This window comes from Impatiens glandulifera, chromosome 5, assembly GCF_907164915.1.
Source record: "Impatiens glandulifera chromosome 5, dImpGla2.1, whole genome shotgun sequence".
Lineage (NCBI taxonomy): Eukaryota > Viridiplantae > Streptophyta > Magnoliopsida > Ericales > Balsaminaceae > Impatiens > Impatiens glandulifera.
The window spans coordinates 2,546,888-2,568,610 of NC_061866.1; the positions used below are offsets into that span (position 1 = coordinate 2,546,888).

Sequence of the window (21,723 nt, forward strand, 5' to 3'; positions counted from 1 at the left end):
CGAGTTTTGTCTTCTTCCTTGCAATGCCAGGACAAGTCCGCATGTTTGATTTTCCAAAATATGGAAATTCTTGACCAAATGATGGAATTCAAAAAGTAAGATGACTGATTTATCAAAGTAATTATTTCGTCTATAAGCCTAGCCCAAATCATTGCCTAAACGGATAAAAATCGATCGAGCAAAACAAAAGCCATTAATGGTTTTTGTCATAAATTCAATCAACTTGGCTCATCAACCAACTTAAGGAGACTATAAAAGGGATCCCTAATCAAGACGAATGATAGAGACCAACCCCAAATCCCAAACCATCAATCAATCGCCATCATCATCTGTCATTAAAATATTCAAGTTTTTAAGTTTTTTTTAAAAACCTTGTATAGGGCTTCTAAGCTCGATTTTGTTCCATCAAAAGCTTCAAAAACAGTCTAGGAATGTTCTTAACTCATTGTAAGTTGTCATTAATATTAGAAATTTACACATATGAGTTCATGTGTCCTTCAATTTTACATATTTCTTTAATTTTAATTTTAATTTGATCCTAATATCATTTAGGAATTTTCTATTAAAAACTAATTCGAATTAATCAATTTAAATGAGAAAAAAACATTTTTTTTTAAATCGGGTTAGCTCAAGAACAGTGTACACACATATTTTTATACCCAAATATATTAAAATAAATGAACCCGGTCTAGTATGATGATCATACTTGAAGACTAGATGAATTAAAATAAATAATTAATTTACGAAACGATCCTCTCTGACATATTTTCGAGTTAATTAAATACAAATATGTAGAATGCTCAATTTAAAAATCGACTATGACTAGATACTTATCAAATTGAATGATTCTAGTTGCATTGAAAATCTAAGAGGATCATCTATATTTCTTTTAAACCCAATTCTAAATTAAGATCCAATCATGCCACATGAGTATCAAACAAAGATACTTGAACTACACTCAACCAAATTGAGTCAATGACCTACTATTAGAAATGTTTGTGTCTTACCTTTCATTTGGTACAATCAAACCACATAATTTGGCCAACAGCTCACGTGAAGTCTCATGTAAACTAGGTAGGTCAAAAAGGAGTCATTCAGGTTCAATTGAAGATTGAGGGACCTATGGTCCTCCTTGTGTAAAAAAAACTTTGCTACCGAAAGTGTATATATAAATGTTTTTTTTATATATATTATTGAATTTGTGATTTTTTATTTAAGCTTCTAATTTTGTTTTTGTTTAATTAGAAAAATAAAATTATTCTGTTAAAGGTCCACCATATTCTCCCTAAAAGATATCTATTTATTTAAATTAAAATCAAAATAATGTCACAATATTATTATTAGATTTACTAAAAAAATACAATATCTAATATAAAATTGCAGTTTGGAGACTATCTTTTTCAACCGTGTAGGCTTGAAGTCAGTCTCTAAAGCCCTAAAGAGATCAGTGACTTTGCCTGTGTTCGTTCGTCAAAGTTCTGCAATTTACAACGCGATGAGCTTCTCTGAGGATTGCGAACTGAAGGAGATTCAGAAGCTCGAGGGCCATACCGACAGGGTTTGGGGCCTCGCTTGGAATCCTGCCACTGGAGGCTCCTCCGGCGTCCCGGCTATGCTCGCCTCATGCAGCGGCGACAAGACCGTCCGAGTTTGGCAACAGAACAGCCTCGCCGGTGGTTCTTTTGAATGCAAGGTCTGATCACGAATCAATTTCTTTCTTTATTTTAAGTTTTTCTAGATGGTGGGTCTTTTCCACCTCGTCTTCAGTTTATCGAATTTTGTTATTAAGCTTGCTTCGGCTTGGAGAATGTAAAGTTCGGAACTTTATTTGACTTTATAACTTTATTTTGTTAGAATGTCACGAATCTACACTCCACCTTGGTTGATTATTGAAAACTTGCCGATTTGCTTAAATGAATAGTCTATTTTTATATGTTACATTAAATATAGGAGATTGGAAGGCATCTTGAATTGATGGAATGTTTGTCTATTGTTGGTAGGCTGTATTGGACGAGACACATACTAGAACTGTTAGATCTTGTTCTTGGTCTCCATCTGGTAAGTTATTGGCGACTGCAAGTTTTGATGCGACTACTGCAATCTGGGAGCTTGTTGGAGATGAGTTTGAATGTGTTTCCACTTTAGAGGTAATTAATTATAATTTTTATTTCCAGTTTTGTGCTGTTATATTTCTTCCTCACTTGTATTCTATTAGACATGTAACCTTTGCAACTATTCTTTAGTTAATTCACATTTGGAAAAAAAAGAAGGGTTTTTCTCTTTGCAAAAGTGATGCAAGTATTAGAATCTTTGCAGGGTCATGAAAATGAAGTGAAGAGCACTTCTTGGAATGCAACTGGTACACTACTCGCTACTTGTGGCAGAGACAAATCTGTTTGGATCTGGGAAGTGATGCCTGGAAATGAGTTTGATTGTGTGTCAGTGTTGCAAGGTCATACACAAGATGTTAAGATGGTTCAGTGGCATCCATCAATGGATGTCCTATTCTCTTGCAGCTATGATAATACAATCAAGGTGCAGGACATATTCACATGTCTTTGTCCTGTGTTGCTCTGTTCTTTGGTAATGGAGAATTCAATTAATTTGTGGCTTTGCAGGTTTGGGCAGAGGATGGAGACAGTGATGATTGGCATTGTGTTCAAACGTTAGGCGAATCCAACAAGTATTGCCTGAACCCTCATTTTCACTTTTCAAAATATTTATGATGCAAGTGTTGTAAATTTGTAATCATGACTACTTTTTCCTTGTAGTGGTCACACTTCAACTGTTTGGGCCCTATCTTTTAATGCCATTGGAGACAAAATGGTTAGTTGTAGGTATGTGCGGTCTCCAAACATCTCTATGCCTTCCGTTTTAGGTTATTGATTCTTTATTAGTGAAGGATGTTGAAAAGTCCGATATTAATTATATTCCAATTTCTTATGAAATCTTTTACTGACAAAGAGTATCTTGGTAACCCTGGGGCAGTGACGACCTTACTGTGAAGATATGGAGTGCAGACATCGTGAGAATGCAGTCTGGAGATGGCACTGAGAGATGGTGAGAAACACGCTAATGTCATCCTTATTTATCCTCAGTGATTTCTATCGACTCAAACTTTGCTTTTTCATTTTATGCTACATGTCCAATTTGATTCAAAAGTTGAAGTAATCAGAGATTCTGTTCATTTTCTTAAGAAAAACTTAAAGTTAGATGATTTCTCTCATCTAATCTTTATGCACAATCCTTCTTTTTATTGAATTTAAGGAAAACATACTTGATAGACTGATAGTCCTACAACAAAACCTTGGTCACTTTTTCTTGTTATGTTTGCCTGAGTGTCACATAGTGATAGTTGGTTCAGTGGCCTAGGTATCTTGAATTCAATTCCATGGGGATTCAACACTTTGAAATTTGAAGCATTCAGATTATGTTCTAAATCTTAGACTATGCTTGGTTTGAGGCAGAATCCAATTCCAATTTCATTGTTTGCTTAAGATTACGGTGAAATTGGAATTTAAACCTGTACATTTTCTTTCATCCCAATTCCATTCTTGAATGATTTCTTACAAACATAAGATTTGAATTGTATTCAATTCCAATCTCAATCCCAATCCCGGAGTAATCAAATCTAGCTTTGCAATTTGTACATGGATAGTTTTTAAGTTTGAATCCTCCCATCTGTTTATGGATGTCAGGTGTTAGCGGAGAATCACCATTTCCAGTTAGGAATAAGCTTGTTAAACTATGTCATCTGGCAGTTTGCATAAATTCTATTAGTTAAAAAGACTGATCTCTCACTTTTTATTTCTGCCAGGAAACATTTATGCACACTTGCAGGTTACCATGATCGTACAATATTTTCTGTTCATTGGTCAAGGTACTATTTTGGATAACATTAAAACTTTAGTTTGCATGTGCTAATGTTGTTTTTAACTGTTATATATCTGCTCAGTTATACAGTGAAGTATTCATAAGAAAGAAAACAAAGTTTTGTTGTTAAGAAATATTACCATTTTTTAAAATAGAAAATTCTCAAGACAACACAGACATCTAAGAAGATTTTGACTAAGTTATAATTTTCATTTACCCTCTTATTAGTGTTGATCATCTGTTAAAATTTACAGGGAGGGGATAATTGCCAGTGGGGCAGCTGATGATGCTATACGCCTATTTGTTGAAAATAAAGATGGTTTGGTATTGATTTTTTCTTATCCAACTCTTTAATGATATGTAATGTTACAATCAGATCATATGCTAGCTTTTTTTATATCATGCCTCCTTTATCCCTACACAATCAGGTGTATTTGAAGGGTTTCTTGATTAACTTTATACAGTCAATATAAATGATATGGAGTTCTTTTCTCTATCCTTAATTCTTAGGGTAAACCATGGCCTAAGATTGAAGCTAAGCTCATGTCATTCTCGTTTCCTGCAGGTTGATGGACCCATGTATAAAATGCTTCTTAAGAAAGATAATTCCCATGACATGGATGTCAATTCTGTACAATGGAGTTCTTCGGTAAACTTTCTCACACTAATTGATTTTTGCTGATATTTTTTCTTGTCAAAAGTTCCATGATAGGCATTTTGTGGATAGATACATATTCTTGATTATATGCAATATTTCATTCCTTAATTTTCCTCTTCAAGCTGGAGCAAACAAGTCATTTATGGCTAACTTGTGTAAACTATTTTGAGTTAATTGTTTTCTTTGCCTCAAAATTTCTTTTAATTTTGTGCCTCAAGCCCACCATGTTGAATTTTGCGCAAATGTAGAGTTTATCCCCAAGTAAGACATAAACAGCCTCATCATGCTTTCAATTGTTTTATTGCTTCTACTGTGATGTCGTTTGTTTCTTAAATATTAGTTAGGGGATAAAACTAAATATTTGAATAGATCTAAGGTAAAACTCGAGGAGATTGGGTTTGATGGGCAAAGTCAAAACTGAATAAAAGTGGAGAGGGGAAAAATACTATTTATCTCTTACTATTTTTTTTGCTCAGATCCTGTAGGGACTTAGTAAACACATTGGCAAGTTATTCTATAGTCCAAACATGTTTTGTAGATATAATTCCTTTTTCAACTTCAATGTGTTCTTAAAAGGGTTGAACATTTTCCTGGCTAGTTTATGGGAAACTTAATGTGTTATTTTCTCATGAACTACAAAATTGGTGACAAATAGATAGCAACATGTTCATCACCATCGCTTACATTTTCTTTGAGCATATTCTAATACTTTTTCGGTAGTTTTTGTCACACAATCTTTGTGACAATTACTATCCCATGTAAAAATTGTGTAATATTCATTGTTTCGTTTAGTATACAGATTATTTTCTACATCATTATTCAAATTATAGTATAATTTGTGTTTCATTTTGTATAAATTTCTTTTTCTTGATCATAATCAGATTATATTTTGGATCCAAATTATTTCTAGATCATTAATAAACATAAGAAATGTAGTTTTCAGGATCATCCAACAAAATTGTATAACAAAACTACCCTTTGTTTGTCACTTCCACAATTCGTTGATTGATTGTTGAATCCACATATTATAAGTTGGGTCACATATCAATATATTACTTTGACAATTGAAAAAAAGTGGTGAGATGCAATTCTTTGAAGGCCAAACACTTGGATTCTAAATCTGGATCTAGTAGATTAACTGTTACACTTCTGAATCTGTTTCTAAACTGTTTAGAAACATCCCGTTTCCAAATTTGATCCCATCTAGATTCACACCACTCCTGGATGAGAAATCTATAAGAATTGTGTATCCAAATGAACCCAGCATTGAATTTGTGAAAACTAGCTCAACAAAACTGTTATAATCCATGTAATTATTATCTCAACATTTGTCTAACTCTGCTTGGTCAACAAACTCAAGTGTGCTTAGTTTTGCATATTCACGTTTTTGACATCTAAAGTCTGGAGAGGCCAATTGTAACAGTATTCCATGATGTAAATTTCAATCTTTTTAACAAGTAGGGTTTATTTCGACTCACAACTCTTTGTTTGAAACTTATCAGGACAAAAATCTGCTTGCTTCATCGAGTGATGATGGAACTATCAAGATATGGGAGCTGGCCTACGAAATTTGACACAAAGTATTATCTGCCAACATACAATTGCCAGTTGTTGCATATTTAACTTGTAAGGATTCTGTATTCCAAATAAGATTTGATATTTAAGAGAAATTTAAGTTCCTATTTTTCGCTAAATAATAATAATTTTGTAATTAGGTAGTCCAAATGCAATATAAAATAATAATAAATACCTTCACGAAAATTTTATTATTGTCTAATAACTGCATCAACAATGGTATCTTGAAAAAGGATCTCCAAATTTAACACCTATTTTGTATCCTTAAATCACTGGAATTAGCTCTCAGTCTTCTTCCTTCTTCAATCAAAGCTGCTCTTGCAAACATTATCTTGCTGTTGCTTGCTAATGCAGCATCAAAAGCATTGCAGTCTGTCCAATCTTTCATAAACTTTTCCTGTCCCCATTTATCTGGGATCCAGACCCGACTTGTCATCTCAACCCTCTGCCTCTTCAACCTGTCTCTCGCTATCTCCTCGGCTGCTGAAATCTGTGTTGACCCTCCCAATGCTAGCTCAGGCTCGTATGGTCTGCTCAGTTTCTGTCTGCAGTTTCTGTTCTGGCTTTGCTGATGATGTTCATTGTCTGTTGCTGAAGAAGAAAGGGGAGTCTGTTTTTCCTCCATTAAGGGATGATGAAGCTTTTTTTCTTTCTTTCTTAGAACAGGAGGGGGTGATATATAAGGAATGGGGAAAGGAAATATGTGGGGTGTTGGCTTACACGTCACCATTTAGAGCTTGTTTGATTTTGTTTACCTGTTTATGGGTAAAATAACATAGATATTATTAGTATTTGATAATTTAAAATGGAAAAGAAAAACCACATCAAACAAGGCCTTAGTTTGCTAGTTTGCATAATGTGTTAGTTGCCTTTTTGAATGGCAAGTGGGAACTGTACGTGTCCTTTATTGAAATTAGATTCGTGGTATTATTGTGTGGTTTACTTACAATTGGGTGATATATATAGGATATTATTGGTTTCAAGCCATTAATGGTTTAAATTATGTGGTCATTGTTTCTGTAAGAAATAAGTTTAAAGATTGAGATTCATTTGGACTGAGTAAACACTAGATATTCTGTAAGAGATCATTAATTGCAAGAATGCTGGTTGCCACCAACTAAATAATATCATAGCTAAACATAATAGACTACAAGAATGATGATATTTGCTAGAGCTAATAGTGTCACCTTTCAAATAATATCATAGTCATGGAATTACCAACCACTCCATAAAATATTATAAACTACACTTTTGTTTATTTTGAGAACGCTGAGTTCCGTTTATTCTTCGGAGTAGGACTAATTCTCGCGGGTTAAACACATAGTCTACAAATCTACTGAACAAATTTAACCAGACGAGCGGAACTTGTCGTCTGACGGACTCAAAACTCAGGACCTCAGAGAGACTGGGGACTTGGGTATCCACTTCCTTTTGCAGCTAGGCTAGAAACTAAACTTTCTTATACCAAACAAATAAAAAGACCTGACAAATAATGCATCCTCATCACAATGGTAACTTACATCATTATTCATCTTCATTCTTTAAGAGGGTTTCAAAGTTCTAGGAATTGGATGGATATATGTAAGGAGCTGCGGATTAAAAAGAAATAGCCATTGATTCTTGATGCTTTTTTTGTAGATCTGAACCTCCTCACAGGACGATGGAGCTTCATTTTTGTGTCTTTCACAAAGGTTCATTTTAATGATTTTTATGGATGTTCTTGAGGATCTAAAGCTCTCGTTAGGGTAGTTCTTGAAACATTTGAATTGCACTTAAAAAAATGTCGTTTAAATTCTTTATCGAAAAGGTTTTTATCGTCTTTGCTTTGTTGCATCCTCTAAGCTCAACCAATTTATGTTTGTGATTGGTTTAAATTTATTTATGAGCTTTAAGAGAGTCAAATTTATTTATGATTTAAAAATAGTTTGGATATATGAACTTGTAATTTGTGTTATATTTATTCATATTGACTGAAAAATATCTGTAGTCAACAAATTGAACTTGTTGAAATAATAATTTAAAGAACTATTATATAATTTTTTATAATTTTATGATTTTTTTTTGAAAAAGACTTATTCCCATTTCATTAAAAAAACTCAAATTGGAAAAAACCCACAAGAGTTTGGAATGAGACAAAACAAGCCAGCCTCAATTCAATGAATAATCAAACCAAAGGAAACAAACAAAAATGTATATAAACAATCCACACACAAATTATATCATCAAAGCTCCCAATTATCTATAGGTGTGGGAATTCTCCTACAAGTATGAATAAGAGCATGGTCATCCACCGCAATATCTCGTCATTGAATTTCTGTTCACCAAAATAACATTTAATGACATTAACGAAAATCGAATCACTCCTAGCCTTTGCCAAACATCAATTCTATGATATGAGTCAATTCCTTGTGAAAATTTCTCAACCTAATCTATAGCCTCAGCATAATTCCTCCAGATTAGATTGGAGATGTTTTAAACTTATTCTTATGAGGATTTACTTCTAGGATATATTTTGTTTGTTTTTATTAAGATAGTTGATAATTAAAAACATTGCAAGTGTCTCATTCTAATTACAACTTTCATTAAGATAAAGTATAATTTTAAACCCAAGCAAATCATTATCTCCCTTTGTCATGTACTGCCTCGGTACATGGATTTGTAGTTTTATAAAATATATTTGTATTATTTTAAAATATGGGTAAGTTTCAGTGCATGAAATTTATTTCAAAATTAAAAAATAAATTTATATGAGATTAAAAAAATATGATCTAGTTATGCTTTGGTAAATTTCCCAGCATTATAGAAACATTAAGCATAAGTATTTACATGATCCATTGAGATTCTTTATTACCTAGCATCTATAAATATTCTTTTTACAATAATACATTAATATTCACATTGGTAACTTAATTACCAAAAACAAAACAGATTCACAACATTTCAGATTAATTACTAAGGATTATAAAATGTTAATTATTGACCCAAAAATCTCCAATCTTGTCATTTTGACTAAAGTTGAGACATGTAAACAAGAAAAAATTAATCATCAAACTTCAATTAATACACCATGTTATAAAAAATTGAAAATGTGTAAAATTATGGGTTTTAGTGAGTATTTTTTCTTCTTCAATTTGTTTTGTAAAATAATAGATAGTATATTAATTTATTGTTCTAAAAAATACACTTAATTATAGAAATGGGGACATAAATTAGAAAAAAAATTATAAAATGTTTTTTTGGATAAACATATTCTCTTATAAGTTGATACTCTTAGAATGATTACAAACAAGGTTGAATTTTATAGTTAATTAATTAGTTGAAATTTATTGTCATATACTTTTTCTTGAATGGTTACAAAATAAATATATATTAAACAAAATGTAAGAATTTTTTATAAAACACTTCACATGAATTCGAAATAATTTATTTTTTAATGTGATTGGATAGTCTCAAACCCAAATAATATGTATTTGACTTCTCCTTGTTTTATTTATTTTTTTTGGACCGTCAGTTTTTTTTTTTTTGTTAAGACAAAGATTAAAAATATGAGAAATATTTAGAATTAGATATGTAATTTTATACCGTATTAATTTTGTATATTTAGAATGTTTTAATCTATATATTTTAAAATTAATTTAAATATTTTATCATTATAATATTTTGAAATATTTTCAAAAATTATTATTTGATTGAAAAGATTATTTTGGGCAGTCTATCGTCGTCAACCCGGTAATACACCAAATTATAAAAATATTTGTATCACAATAAGCAAAAAAAATAAAATAAAAAATACATTATAATATCAGTACAAATAAAACTAAAAACTTTATGATATAATATGAATTACGATTTTAAAGAAAATCTTTTACAAAAAAAATAAGAATTACTCCTAATTTTAACTTAGACTATTTATAATGACATTGAAATTTTGAAATATAGACGTTCTCAAAATATTTTTATTATTTTATATTCATCATAAACATATTAATTTACACCTTAAAAAATATAGATTAGAAAGAAAATATTAAACTAAATTCAACAATAAAACATGTTAATAATGATTTATATATTGATATTAATTTTAATAATAATTGAAGAAATGTAAAACAAAATGAGTAATACTTTAAGGAGGGAGCAATAAGGATAATTTCTTAATATTATTGCTGTTAATAAAAAAAAAAAAAAGGGTTTCCATAGATGTACATATAGTTAGTTTTTATATCTAGCGGCCCTAATTTGTTTTTTTACCAAATAATACTTATAATTTAAACAATATAAACTTGACCTCTAAATACAATTATTATTACTTAAGAATTTATTTTTTTTCTTACAAATCACCTCACCTCCGTAACACTTTTTTCATCTAGCTCCACATTTATCTCCGATTAATCACCACCGTCTATGTAATAAAATAAAGTTACATGTGTTGCTACTTATTATCTAATTTATCGTCTGATAATAGTTTTTCAAATTGAAGACGTCTAGTTAGAAGACTAATCCTAAGGTTGCTACTGCTTTTTCAAATTGAAGACATCTAGTTAGAAGACTAATCCTAGGGTTGCTACTGCCGACCTGATCCATTCAACTCTAATCGACATCCCTTTCACAATAAGATAATTGCAATGCCAGATAGACGAAGTTCGAGCTCGCGACGAAGGAATGGGGTTTCACCACACAATGACACTTTAAGACGGTGATTAGTAAGTCGTAGTAGAGTTTCATGAATGATGATAGCTTTGTATAAATTGGTAAAGTCGGACATCCGCCCGATGCTGTTGTGGAAGGAGCGACTGAGTCCGTTCTATTTGACTTATTTCTGACTTGATTTGGCTCTAGTGAATTATCTTCTACAACAACAATAAGTTCGACTTCAATTTTTCTTTGTGTAATGAAATAACTAAACGTGCATGAATACATTCATAAATTTACCTACCTGAGATTGGAACTCAAGCTGTAAAATCAAATTAACAATAGAATTAGCAATCATGGGATTATATAGGAGAAGATAAGAGATATAATGAGAATAATATTGAATTGATTCATAAGAGAGAAGAGATGTTTTACATCATATTTTTAGCATGCTAATACTATTTTCTCATCCCTATCACCTCTTTGAAAAAATGTCACTTACAATACAACGAATTAAGAATATAAATAAATTTTTATTTATATATAATATTTTGGAAAGAGATAATATTATTCAAATCTAATTTATTTTAAATTAGTTTTATTTTTGTAAAAACAATTTGAATCAAAATTTAATGTTATTATATATATTTTTAAATTCATCCAATATTTAAAATTACATTTTTTTTTCTATGAGTTTGAAATTTAATTTTGTTTATTTTAATAACTCTTACACACACTCTGATAAATCATATAAATTGACATCATTTAGGTGAGAAAAGAAGTGTTTCAATAAAATTTCTTCCAACATTGACTTTTGATCAAATTTACAATCAAATTGTAACTTATGGATGATTTTCTTATTTAAAAAAAAAATACTAAAAAATTGAAGTTTTATACCTTTATTGATTTTGATTATTTAGTAAGTTTGACATAGATCAAAAATAGAAAAATAAATAAATTTAATATAATTAATTATTTTAAAATTTTTTATTATGATAGACATTTCAAAAAACACTAGAAATTATTTAAATATATAAATAAAAAAATAAAAAAATGATAATGGATATTTTTCTCTTTAAATTTTACATCAATTCTAACAGATGTAAGATGTAGACTTTCAAGTATATAATGTTTCAATTTATATTTTTATAATAATAAATAAGTCTAAAATACTTTTCTTAATCATTTTAAAACTTAACATATTTAATTAAATATACCTTTAAAATTCATTTTCTAATTTAAATACTTTTTATTCATTTATTAAAAAAAAAAAATTGTCCAATCACAGCGTATTGGTACAACGATAATTTTTTAATACAATTTTTTAAGAATTACAATCCACGTTGTCACAAAAACAGCTAAATATTACAAATCTTCCTACTATATTTTTAATAAAATATAATCTAAAAAATATATATTGCAAAATATATCTCTAAAAATAGAAAAATATAACATAGGTATATATAATCGTATTGGCCATAGTTTTTTAGTTGTAATTTTGACTTTTGAAAATCAGTTGTATAACGTTTTATTTTACCGATTATTCTTCCGGTCCTAAGCATGCATAATGTTTGTGCGTTATTTAAATAATTAGAAGAAAAATTATTTAAATGTAAGGTATTTGTTGCTGATGATAACTTAGAGAGGAAATTATCTAAAGAACATCAGTCAATTAAAGTCATTAGAGTTTAAATATAAATCCCAAATTAGCCTTTATTATATTTTTTTGTGTGGAACATCCCAAAATATATTGAAAGCATTTTCTAATTTTTTGGAATTTTTAAAAAATAATTTGAGGTTCCAAAATTACAAAAATAAAATTTTATTTTGAAAATGGGAACCAGACATGCCTTAAAACCGGTGTCCTAGGCCTTGGGTTCATTTTTATCGATCGAGGTCCGGGACCCTCAGTCGGACCCATCGGTCCGGGCTAAGCCACCTTTGTCGAGATAAACGTCGGTCCTGGTTTCAGTCTCCGAATTTGTCAGGAATTCCTGAGTCCTATCATATATTGCATTCATGCATGTTAATTTCACGTCTTGATCTTGAACTCCATCAGTTTTAGACCCAAAAGTAATCTCAGCCGATTCAATATATGACTTAGTCCCATTTTTCTCATCTTTTTCAATTTTCGGCAGATTTTGAGTTGACAGCAGGAGTTCCCTCAGTCAAAGCCCTTGTTTCTTCACCATATACGAGATCTTGTTCATGATTCTCAACTTTATTACCCATCAGACCCATCATTTCAATAATATCAGTAGCAAGTTCTATGTCTAATGTTGATCTGCTTAACGCAATAGTTCAGAGCCCATGAATTCAGCGCTCTTGCTATTGATTTTGTCCAATACTGCGCTTTTCTTCAATGGTTTAGCTGTTTGATCATAACAAAAAATCTTTTGGAACTTTTTAATAAATCTAGTCGAGCTAGATTCTGCCTTTGCTTCATTTTTCCTTAGCAACGTCTAAGTTTGGTGAATCTTGGATATAATTATCATGTTTCTTGTCGGTCTAGGGCTTAGAAATAACTGCAAATTTCTGTTTTTTGTTTTTGATTTTCTGCATTTTTAAATTTGCATCAGTATCCACCTCTGAATAAGGATCAGACCCAGTTTTTCCTGCATATGCTTCTTCTTCTGCACTTGAACTAGCTTTTGCTACTCCTTCCCATGTTGATCCAACATCTTTCACCATGATTAACTCAGCATCAAAACTGATGGAATTTGTTTCTACTGTCATATTATCAACCTTAATACACAGCAGGCTAATGTTAGTATCAACTCTTGGAAATCCCATAAGATACTCACCAGTTTCAACAGCAACAGACCCTGTTTTCTCAAACCCAGACCATGCTTCCTTGGCACCCGATAGTTCACCCATTTCATCTAGTATATCATAAGATCTTAGCACAATTAACTCAGACCCCATCCCTGAATTTACACCTACACTATGACTCGGTTGTTCATGAGATATGCATCTGGTTGACTGTATGTGGAAGTACAAAGGTTCGCAACCATTGCTTTGATACCAACTGTAACAGAGCAAGAAAATTGCATCTCCCCGTTAGATTCTCATCAGATTCAGAAGCAACAAATCCTGATTCAAATTTACTTACCCCATTGACTCAACATTAGCACCCGTTCCTTCCCAACTTGAATCCAACATTAGACCTATAGAATTAGGACCCGGAAGACACGAACCTGCATCAAAATTATACGCAGTAGACTGTAAAATCGGGGACCCTCAAATTTTGACCCAGCATTAACCCCCATTAGTTTTCTTATCAGTTTCAACACCCACAGACCCTTTTTTAGCTTTTCCCATTGCACCTGACTCAACAATGGAATCCAAACCATTCTTACCTGAATTCAGTATAAGACCGGTGGAACTAGGACCAGAGAGACATGACCCTGCATCAGTCCCCAAAATTTACAATCCAGCATCATTTCCTGAGATCTCTACATCATCTAAACCCGATATAGCCTGAGGACCGATGGATATGCACCCAGTATCCTGATTAACGGTTTCTTCCATCTTCAGGACCCGATTAACCTCAGTTTCAATAAAATTCGATTTCAAGGCTCAATTTTCCACAGATAAGTCATTTTGGTCCAGATTATCAACCTTAGACTCTAATGACTCAACCTGTGTAGCTAATCTTAATACATTTTTAATGATTACAGGAATTAAAATTGTATCTGACCTAATTCCAGTTTTATCATTCCTAGCCAAGTTAATCATGTATTTTTTAACATGCTCATGCTCATGAATGATGGTTGCATCCCCGGTGCAACTATTCACATAATAATCTACATCAAGTGGGTTAGAAATCATACTCGGAAGAGGATTTGTTTTAGAATCATTAGAGCTCTTATCTTCCATTGGCAGGACTCCATCCTTGACAAAAAGGATCGGTTTCCCATGACTGTTACTTGATCTGTGTGCTCTTTTGTCTCTTCCGGTCTTACTACAGGTCGATGGTCACTTTGGCAGCTTCTCTGGATCAAGCTTCTCCGGATCAATAGACCAAGACAGTAGGGCTCCCTTTCCCGTGTTACAACGCTAGAATGATTCATTACCAGCCAAATGATAAATCAACCTATATAGAGGATTGATCTACAAAGGAACCACAAAGTGGTGAGATCTACAGTAAAAGGTTGGCTCAATAGACACATTTAGAATTCCAACTACACCTCAACAAGGGTTTGAGATTAGAAATTCAGTCACGAACAAGACTAAATTCCTTTGAATCAGTCAGTAGCTAGTACAACTTTCACCGGACCGACTACTAATTTAACAGAAACCGACCCGCACCTTGCGGTGTGGCATGAAGCCCAAACCGAAGCCTTAGACTGTACCTGTAAGCAATGGATGAAGAGGGGAGTGCGACCGACACTATGAGTGCGACCGGTCTCGGCAGAAAGGAGATTCGACAATTCACTCCGATCCTATGGCAAAGTGACAATCGCGACTGTTCCACGCTAAAAATGATTCTCGATTTGCAACGATTGAAACACGATCGACACAGTTGATACAACATAATCGACGACACGATCGACACGGTTGGCACAACACAATCGACGACACAATTGGCACGAACGGAACGATCGACACGAACGACACGATTCACAAAGTTATAAATTTGTACATTTTAGTTTTGACAGTTTTATATACTATTTGGTTCTTTGATTTATTAATTAGAAATTGATCTTAAAATCATTTACAAGCTTTCTGTTGAAACAAAACATAATAAATCAATCTAAATAAAAATGCCCCAAATTTAAAATTGAAAATTCAAAATCAGGTTTTCTGTTTTTGAGTTATTGGTGAAGAACAACAACCCAAAAAACTTCCCAACAAGTTTATAATGATGTTGGGAACGTATTTGGATCAGTTCCAATATATCCCGATCATGTTTGATCAAAATTGAAATTTTCATAACAAATGAAAATTCCAGTTCTTGAATTGGTCAAAACAAATAGGCAGTGTTCATGTTTTGGTTGTATTCGACCATATAAAGTACAAGGAAACTATTGGAAAGTTTACTACACTTCATTAAAAACTTTAAACTAGAATCCTGTTCTTTGCCATAATATTGTTGGTTTAATGGAATCTTTTTCTGATCGATTGATGCATCAGAATGATGTTTAATATGATCATAGAAGCTTTGTGAAGTTTTCCATGTCCTCATATCAAACAAAAATACAAAACTTATAATTTTGATGTTCTTGAGGACCGAGAAACTTAGCCCGGGTCTAGTTAGGACCATGTGTTCTTCACGCCCAAGACCGAGGGACATCATCACTAATGACCGAGAAAAAGTTATCCCATGGCTAACCCAAGACCAAGTGTTCTTCGCACTTAGAACCGACAAAGTTAGCCCATTGCTAACTTAGGACCGAGAATTTTCACACCCGATTGAGAATTCCTAAACTTTGACCGATGGACTTTAGCACCCCAATCGAGGACTTTAACACCCCAACTGAGGATTCTCGCTCCTCGACCTAGATGTATTAACACCCCGACCGAAAATCCCGAACCTCGACTGAGGGGATTCCGACCTAGAACTGTGGGCTTTTAGCCTTGATCAATAAAATTGCATATAAGATCGAGGACACCGATTCTAGGGTCTTCTTGGTTTCATTTTTTAATTCCAAAATATTTTTATGATTTTGGGATCCTAAACCATTTTCTAAAAATTCCAAAAAAATAAAAATGATTTCAAAATATTTTTGGAACATTTTCATAAAAGGTATTTTGATAAGGGCTCGTTTGTGATTTATTTTTAAACTATAATGCCTTTAAAACTGGTGTTCTTCAAGTACATCCCTTCCTAATCAACCATCAGCTACATGTACCAACATTTAAATATTGTTGTTACAATTTTAAATACACAGAAACATGTGCATGACTAGTCTTGAAAGAATAATTTGTTAAAATAAAACATTATACAACCAATTTTTCCAAAGCCATTTTTTTTAAGTAGAGACATTTTTAAAAATGGGCACGGAGGATGAATCGCGAAATTCCTTTCCCGAGAATCACCAAACTACGAACCAAAATGAAACTCTAGTTACAAATACGTTTGTATACGTATAATTTTATTGATTTTAAACTGTAAATCAATTGACGACTCACTGTCAAATAAATACTTTTAAATTAATTTAAATACATGTTTCTAAAAATAAAATTTTAATTTGATTATTAAAATTTGAAAGATTATTTGAAATTTGATCTTTGATTAATTATTTAGAGAAAGGAGAAAATGAATAAAAAAAATAACAAAAGTAAAAAAGAATTTGTAAATTATAGGATGGTTGTGTGAGTTTCTCTTTAATGTATGGATTTATGCATACTTATTGCTTGGCCTGACCATCACTGAGCTCCTATCAATAAATAAAAAAATATAAAAAAATATGATAAGCTTGGGGTGCGCTTAAGCCCACCTCAGCCTTAAGGTTCGTTCGTCTCTGCCGGGTTTGTAAATTTATAAGATTTATTTGTTTTAATTTTAAATTTTGTGAGTTTCAGTGCTAATTGTATTAAATTTATTTTAAAATAAAATAAAATTATATGAGATTAATTAAATCTGATCTAGTTATGCTTTAGTAAATCTTTCAGCATTTTAAAAATATTAAGCATATATTTACATGATCCATTAAGATTCTTTGTTACCTAGCTATAGATATTCCTTTTACTTATAATTCATAAAGTCTATAATCAATAATACTTTATTGTGAATATTAATATTCACATTGGTCACTTAATTACCAAAACAAAACAGATTGACCACATTTCAAATTAATTACTAAGTGTAAGAAAAGGTTAATTATTGACCCAAAAATCTCCAATCTTGTCATTTTGACTATCATCAAATTTCAATTAATACACAAGTTATAAAAAATTTTGAAAAATATTTCAAAATTTCAAAATTATGGGTTTTAGTGAGTTTTTTCTTCTTCAATTTGTTTAAAAAAAATAATAGATAGTATATTAATTTATTATTCTAAATAATACAATTATAGAAATGGGGTCAATAAGAAAAAACTTATAAAATATGATACTCTCTTTAATGATTACATAAAATTAATACTATGAGAAATAATAGTATTAGATATGTATTTTTTACACAATTTTTATTTTGTATATTAAAAATGTTTTAATATATATTTTGTAATTAATTAAATAGTTTATCATCATATTATTTTGGGATAATTTCAAATTTTATTATTTGATTGGAAAAGATTATGCAGTCAATTTAATAAATAAAAAGTTATATCAAATTAAACAAAAAAAATACACTATTATATCAGTACAAATGAAACTAAAAACTCTATAATATAATATAAATTATGATTTTAAAGAAAATCTTTTACCAAAAAAAAATAAGAATTACTCCTAATTTAAACTTTGACTATTGACAATGACATCGAGATTTTTAAAAATAGGCGTTCTCAAAATATTTTTATTATTTTATATTTATCATAAACATATTAATTTACAACTTAAAAAGTATAGATTGTAAAAAAATGTTAGGCTAAATTCAATAATAAGATATTGAAATAATGATTTATTGACATCAAATTTAATAATAATTAAAGAAATGTAAGACAAAATGAATAACACTTTAATGAGGTAGCAATAAAGATAATTCTTAATATTATTGTTGTTGGTTAATAACAAAAATAGGGTTTTATATAGATGTACATAGCATTAGTTTTTTTTTTTTTTTTTTTTTTTTATTTTATCTTGAGACATAATTTATTTTAGTACGAAATAATAATTATAATTTAATCAATATAAACTTAAACCCTAAACACAATTACTATAACTTAAGAATTTATTTTTGTCATACAAATCACCTCTCCGCCTCCGCATCACTTTCTTCGTCTAGCTCCACATTTATCTTCGACTTATCACGAGCGTCTAGGTAATAAAATTAAGTTACATGTGTTGCTACTTATTATCTAATTTATTGGGTGTTAATGTTTTATTCAACTCTAATCGACGTCCCTTTCACAATAAGATAATTGCAACACCAGGTAGACGAAGTTCGAGCTCGTGACGGAAGAAACGAGTCACCACACAATGACGCTTTATGACGGTGACTGGTAGGTTGCAGTAACGTTTTAGGAATGATAATAGCTATGTATAAATCGGTAAAGTCGGGCATCCGCCCAATGCTGTTGAGGAAGGAGTTACTAGATCTGTTCTAATTGACCTATTTCCGACTTGATTTGGCTATGGTGAATCATCTTCCGCAACAACAGTAAGTTCAAATTAATTTTTTTCTTACTAAACATGCATGAATAGATTCATAAATTTTAGTATTAGGTTCTATCGAGAATTAAAACAACTATTTATTTAGCTACATGAGATTGGAACGAATCAAATTAACAAGCATGACACTATACATCCATGACCCCGCTTCCGATCAAACTTCTAAATATTTCCAATTAAAATTGAACTCTTGATATTTTGGTCCCTTAAACCAAAATTTAAGAGACTAGACTATCTTGGTTAACAGTTAAAATAAAAAAGTAAAGCATATTGAGGAGGATTATAAGACAAAATAAGAAATATATGGAGAATAAGATATGAGATGATATAGGTTTTACATCATGTGGAATTGTTTTCATGGTGTAGTTGAAATCAAATCATATTTACAAAGCATTCAAATTTGTGAACTTTAGTCGACAAAGATATAGACATTTGACTCAACAAATTGTCGAAGAAACAATTTGGCACATAAGAAATTTAGGATAATAGGATAAGTTTGAAATCATGTTAGTCTAAATATATATAAAATTAAGTAGTATATTCTCCCAATTTTAAGCAATAATTATTGTTAGACTAACCTTATTTTAGACTTATACTAGTATCAATTTTAAGCAATAATTATTGCTAACTTTCTTAAGTATCAAACTGTCAATTATACACTATGATGAGAAGCTTCCAACTTTATTGCTAAGGTTTCTAAAATCCAATATTAAAGTGCCGATTCAATTGATTATATATATATATATATATATATATATATATATATATAAATATATATATTAAAGAGACATATATGTAAAGGGTAGAGACTTTCATGTGACTATGTAAGGATTAGTTAACTGTTACTAACACAAATTTCGTACATAATTGACATCATATTTGGCTGCGAACCAACCCCTTTATCTTTGTATCACAAATTAAAGAACGTTAATTTATTTTGTGTTTTCTGAAAAGTTTGATACACTCTTATTTCACTTGTACTTATTTAATCTTTAGCAACTTTTAACTAACAATATATATATATATATATATATATATATATATATATATATATATATATATATGCATTCAATGCATTTTTATATAAAAATAACGTACAACAAATAACTTAATATTAGAACGCGTTAGAAATAACATAGATTTTAAAAAACATAACCACTTGAGCTTAGATATTATAAAAAGGAGCTGTTCATTGACCAATACTTAAGTAATTACAACAACTTAAAATAAGAAATAAAGAAACAACTATAATCATAAATATTTGAATAAAATTATGACATAATATATAGTTTATCACATACAAATAAAAATCAATGAGTGAAAACATCTCCATAATAGAACTAAAATTATGGATATCCCCAACTTCAGCCACGTCTAGAAGGACTAGCTCCATTATTATTACTAGGTCCATCCGGTGTTGGGTCGGGAACTTGGAATCTAGCATCATCTGAGGCTCCATCGTTGTGATTGAGAGGATTACTCATGTTTTGGGATTGGTGTTTATTAATCTCTCCAATCTTTTCAACTACGACTTGATTCGTGCAGTAAAGAGTTTGCTGTTCAATTTGATTAAAATCAATATTACCTTCAAAAACTTTGCGTAAAAGTTCAAGACCCTCAGATCGGTTGTTCTTTTCCTTCAAATGTTGTAATTTGACGGATATTTTAGTTATCATTTCATAAAGGTAGACGTCCTGAGTTGTTGCCTTTTGAGTGCGTTCGATAATAGGCATGTTCATGACATAAGACATAAAATCTTTCACAGCCTTGAGAGATGGAAATGCTTCAGTTGGCTCAACATCATTAATATTATAAAAGGCATACAAAATACTCACACCACAAAGAATTTCGAGTTGAGCTGCCATCTTGGAAATCACCGCCGCCTTCTTAGTTAAGGCTGCTTGTCTTGCATTGGCATTCTCAATGAATGCGAGTTTAACTTTTCCCCTACTCATTCTTTTATAAAGTTACAAGATATTTGAATTTCTTTTAAAACGTGTTAGAATGAAACTTAAGTTAGTGATTGTTTATATAGGAATCCAATTCTTAAGTTAGTATTTTTGTAGATATGTAAACCATTCTTAGATATGGGTTTTTAATATATCAAAAATGTTAATACATATTGATTTGACTAAAAATTTTCTTTTTATTATTTTCAATAATATTTCTATTTCTATTCTTATTATAATTAATTCTTTCAATAGTCAATACCTGTATTAGTATTTTTCTCTTTATATAAAACTAGTGATCTCACTCATTAACGTTAATATTTTCCTTTACATTTTATGTGATTAATTTAATATATTATTTAGCTTTTAAGAAAAAATTCAATCGTTTTCAAACAAATCAATTAATTCACTATATTTGAACACATAATTGTAGTGTTGGACTTACATATTGTGTTGTGCATTTTGAGTAGATGAAGTTACAGTAATACACTTTTATATTTTAAGAAAGAACTCAATTTAGTGACATAAAAATTTGTAAAATCTTATCTAAATTATTGTAAGACATATACCTAATAAAATTATAGTTATAAAATATTTAAATTAAGTTAATGAAAATAATATTATATATAAATTATAACCAAAATCAACTACATTTTAACAAAATATATACATTTATATATAACTGTTTTATGCAATAGAATAGTTATTTAATGAACTAACTTCCACCAAATAAATATAAATAGTATATTTTTTAAAAAATAA

The 21,723-nt window shown here is 30.5% G+C and overlaps 3 protein-coding genes across 3 annotated transcripts; 1 reads left to right on the plus strand and 2 right to left on the minus strand.

Annotated features, from left to right (window-relative positions):
• Nucleotides 1–1,403: 1,403 nt before the first annotated feature.
• Nucleotides 1,404–7,022, plus strand: LOC124938001 (protein CIA1). The gene is made up of 10 exons (XM_047478353.1): nucleotides 1,404–1,693; nucleotides 2,001–2,147; nucleotides 2,317–2,535; nucleotides 2,619–2,683; nucleotides 2,772–2,837; nucleotides 2,989–3,060; nucleotides 3,818–3,880; nucleotides 4,128–4,197; nucleotides 4,439–4,522; nucleotides 6,034–7,022. Exons 1-10 carry the CDS (start codon nucleotides 1,496–1,498, stop codon nucleotides 6,103–6,105), a joined length of 1,056 nt encoding a protein of 351 aa, XP_047334309.1. The 5' UTR covers nucleotides 1,404–1,495; the 3' UTR covers nucleotides 6,106–7,022.
• On the minus strand, nucleotides 6,275–6,851 carry LOC124938002. Its single transcript, XM_047478354.1, has one exon. It carries the CDS (start codon nucleotides 6,834–6,836, stop codon nucleotides 6,351–6,353), a length of 486 nt encoding a protein of 161 aa, XP_047334310.1. The 5' UTR covers nucleotides 6,837–6,851; the 3' UTR covers nucleotides 6,275–6,350.
• A 13,354-nt stretch (nucleotides 7,023–20,376) lies between the features above and the next one.
• On the minus strand, nucleotides 20,377–20,967 carry LOC124937836 (MADS-box transcription factor PHERES 1-like). The gene has a single exon (XM_047478164.1). The coding sequence runs from the start codon at nucleotides 20,965–20,967 to the stop codon at nucleotides 20,377–20,379; it is 591 nt and encodes a 196-aa protein (XP_047334120.1).
• Nucleotides 20,968–21,723: the final 756 nt, after the last annotated feature.

Bases quoted from the DNA above. Each gene is read 5' to 3' on its own strand.
- LOC124938002 (XM_047478354.1), bottom strand. From the start codon at position 6,836: ATGGTGACGTGTAAGCCAACACCCCACATATTTCCTTTCCCCATTCCT.
- LOC124938001 (XM_047478353.1), top strand. From the start codon at position 1,496: ATGAGCTTCTCTGAGGATTGCGAACTGAAGGAGATTCAGAAGCTCGAG. The intron at 2,536-2,618 runs GTGCAGGACATA...GTGGCTTTGCAG, and splicing joins GCTATGATAATACAATCAAG to GTTTGGGCAGAGGATGGAGA. The intron at 2,684-2,771 runs GTATTGCCTGAA...TTTTCCTTGTAG, and splicing joins ACGTTAGGCGAATCCAACAA to TGGTCACACTTCAACTGTTT.
- LOC124937836 (XM_047478164.1), bottom strand. From the start codon at position 20,967: ATGAGTAGGGGAAAAGTTAAACTCGCATTCATTGAGAATGCCAATGCA.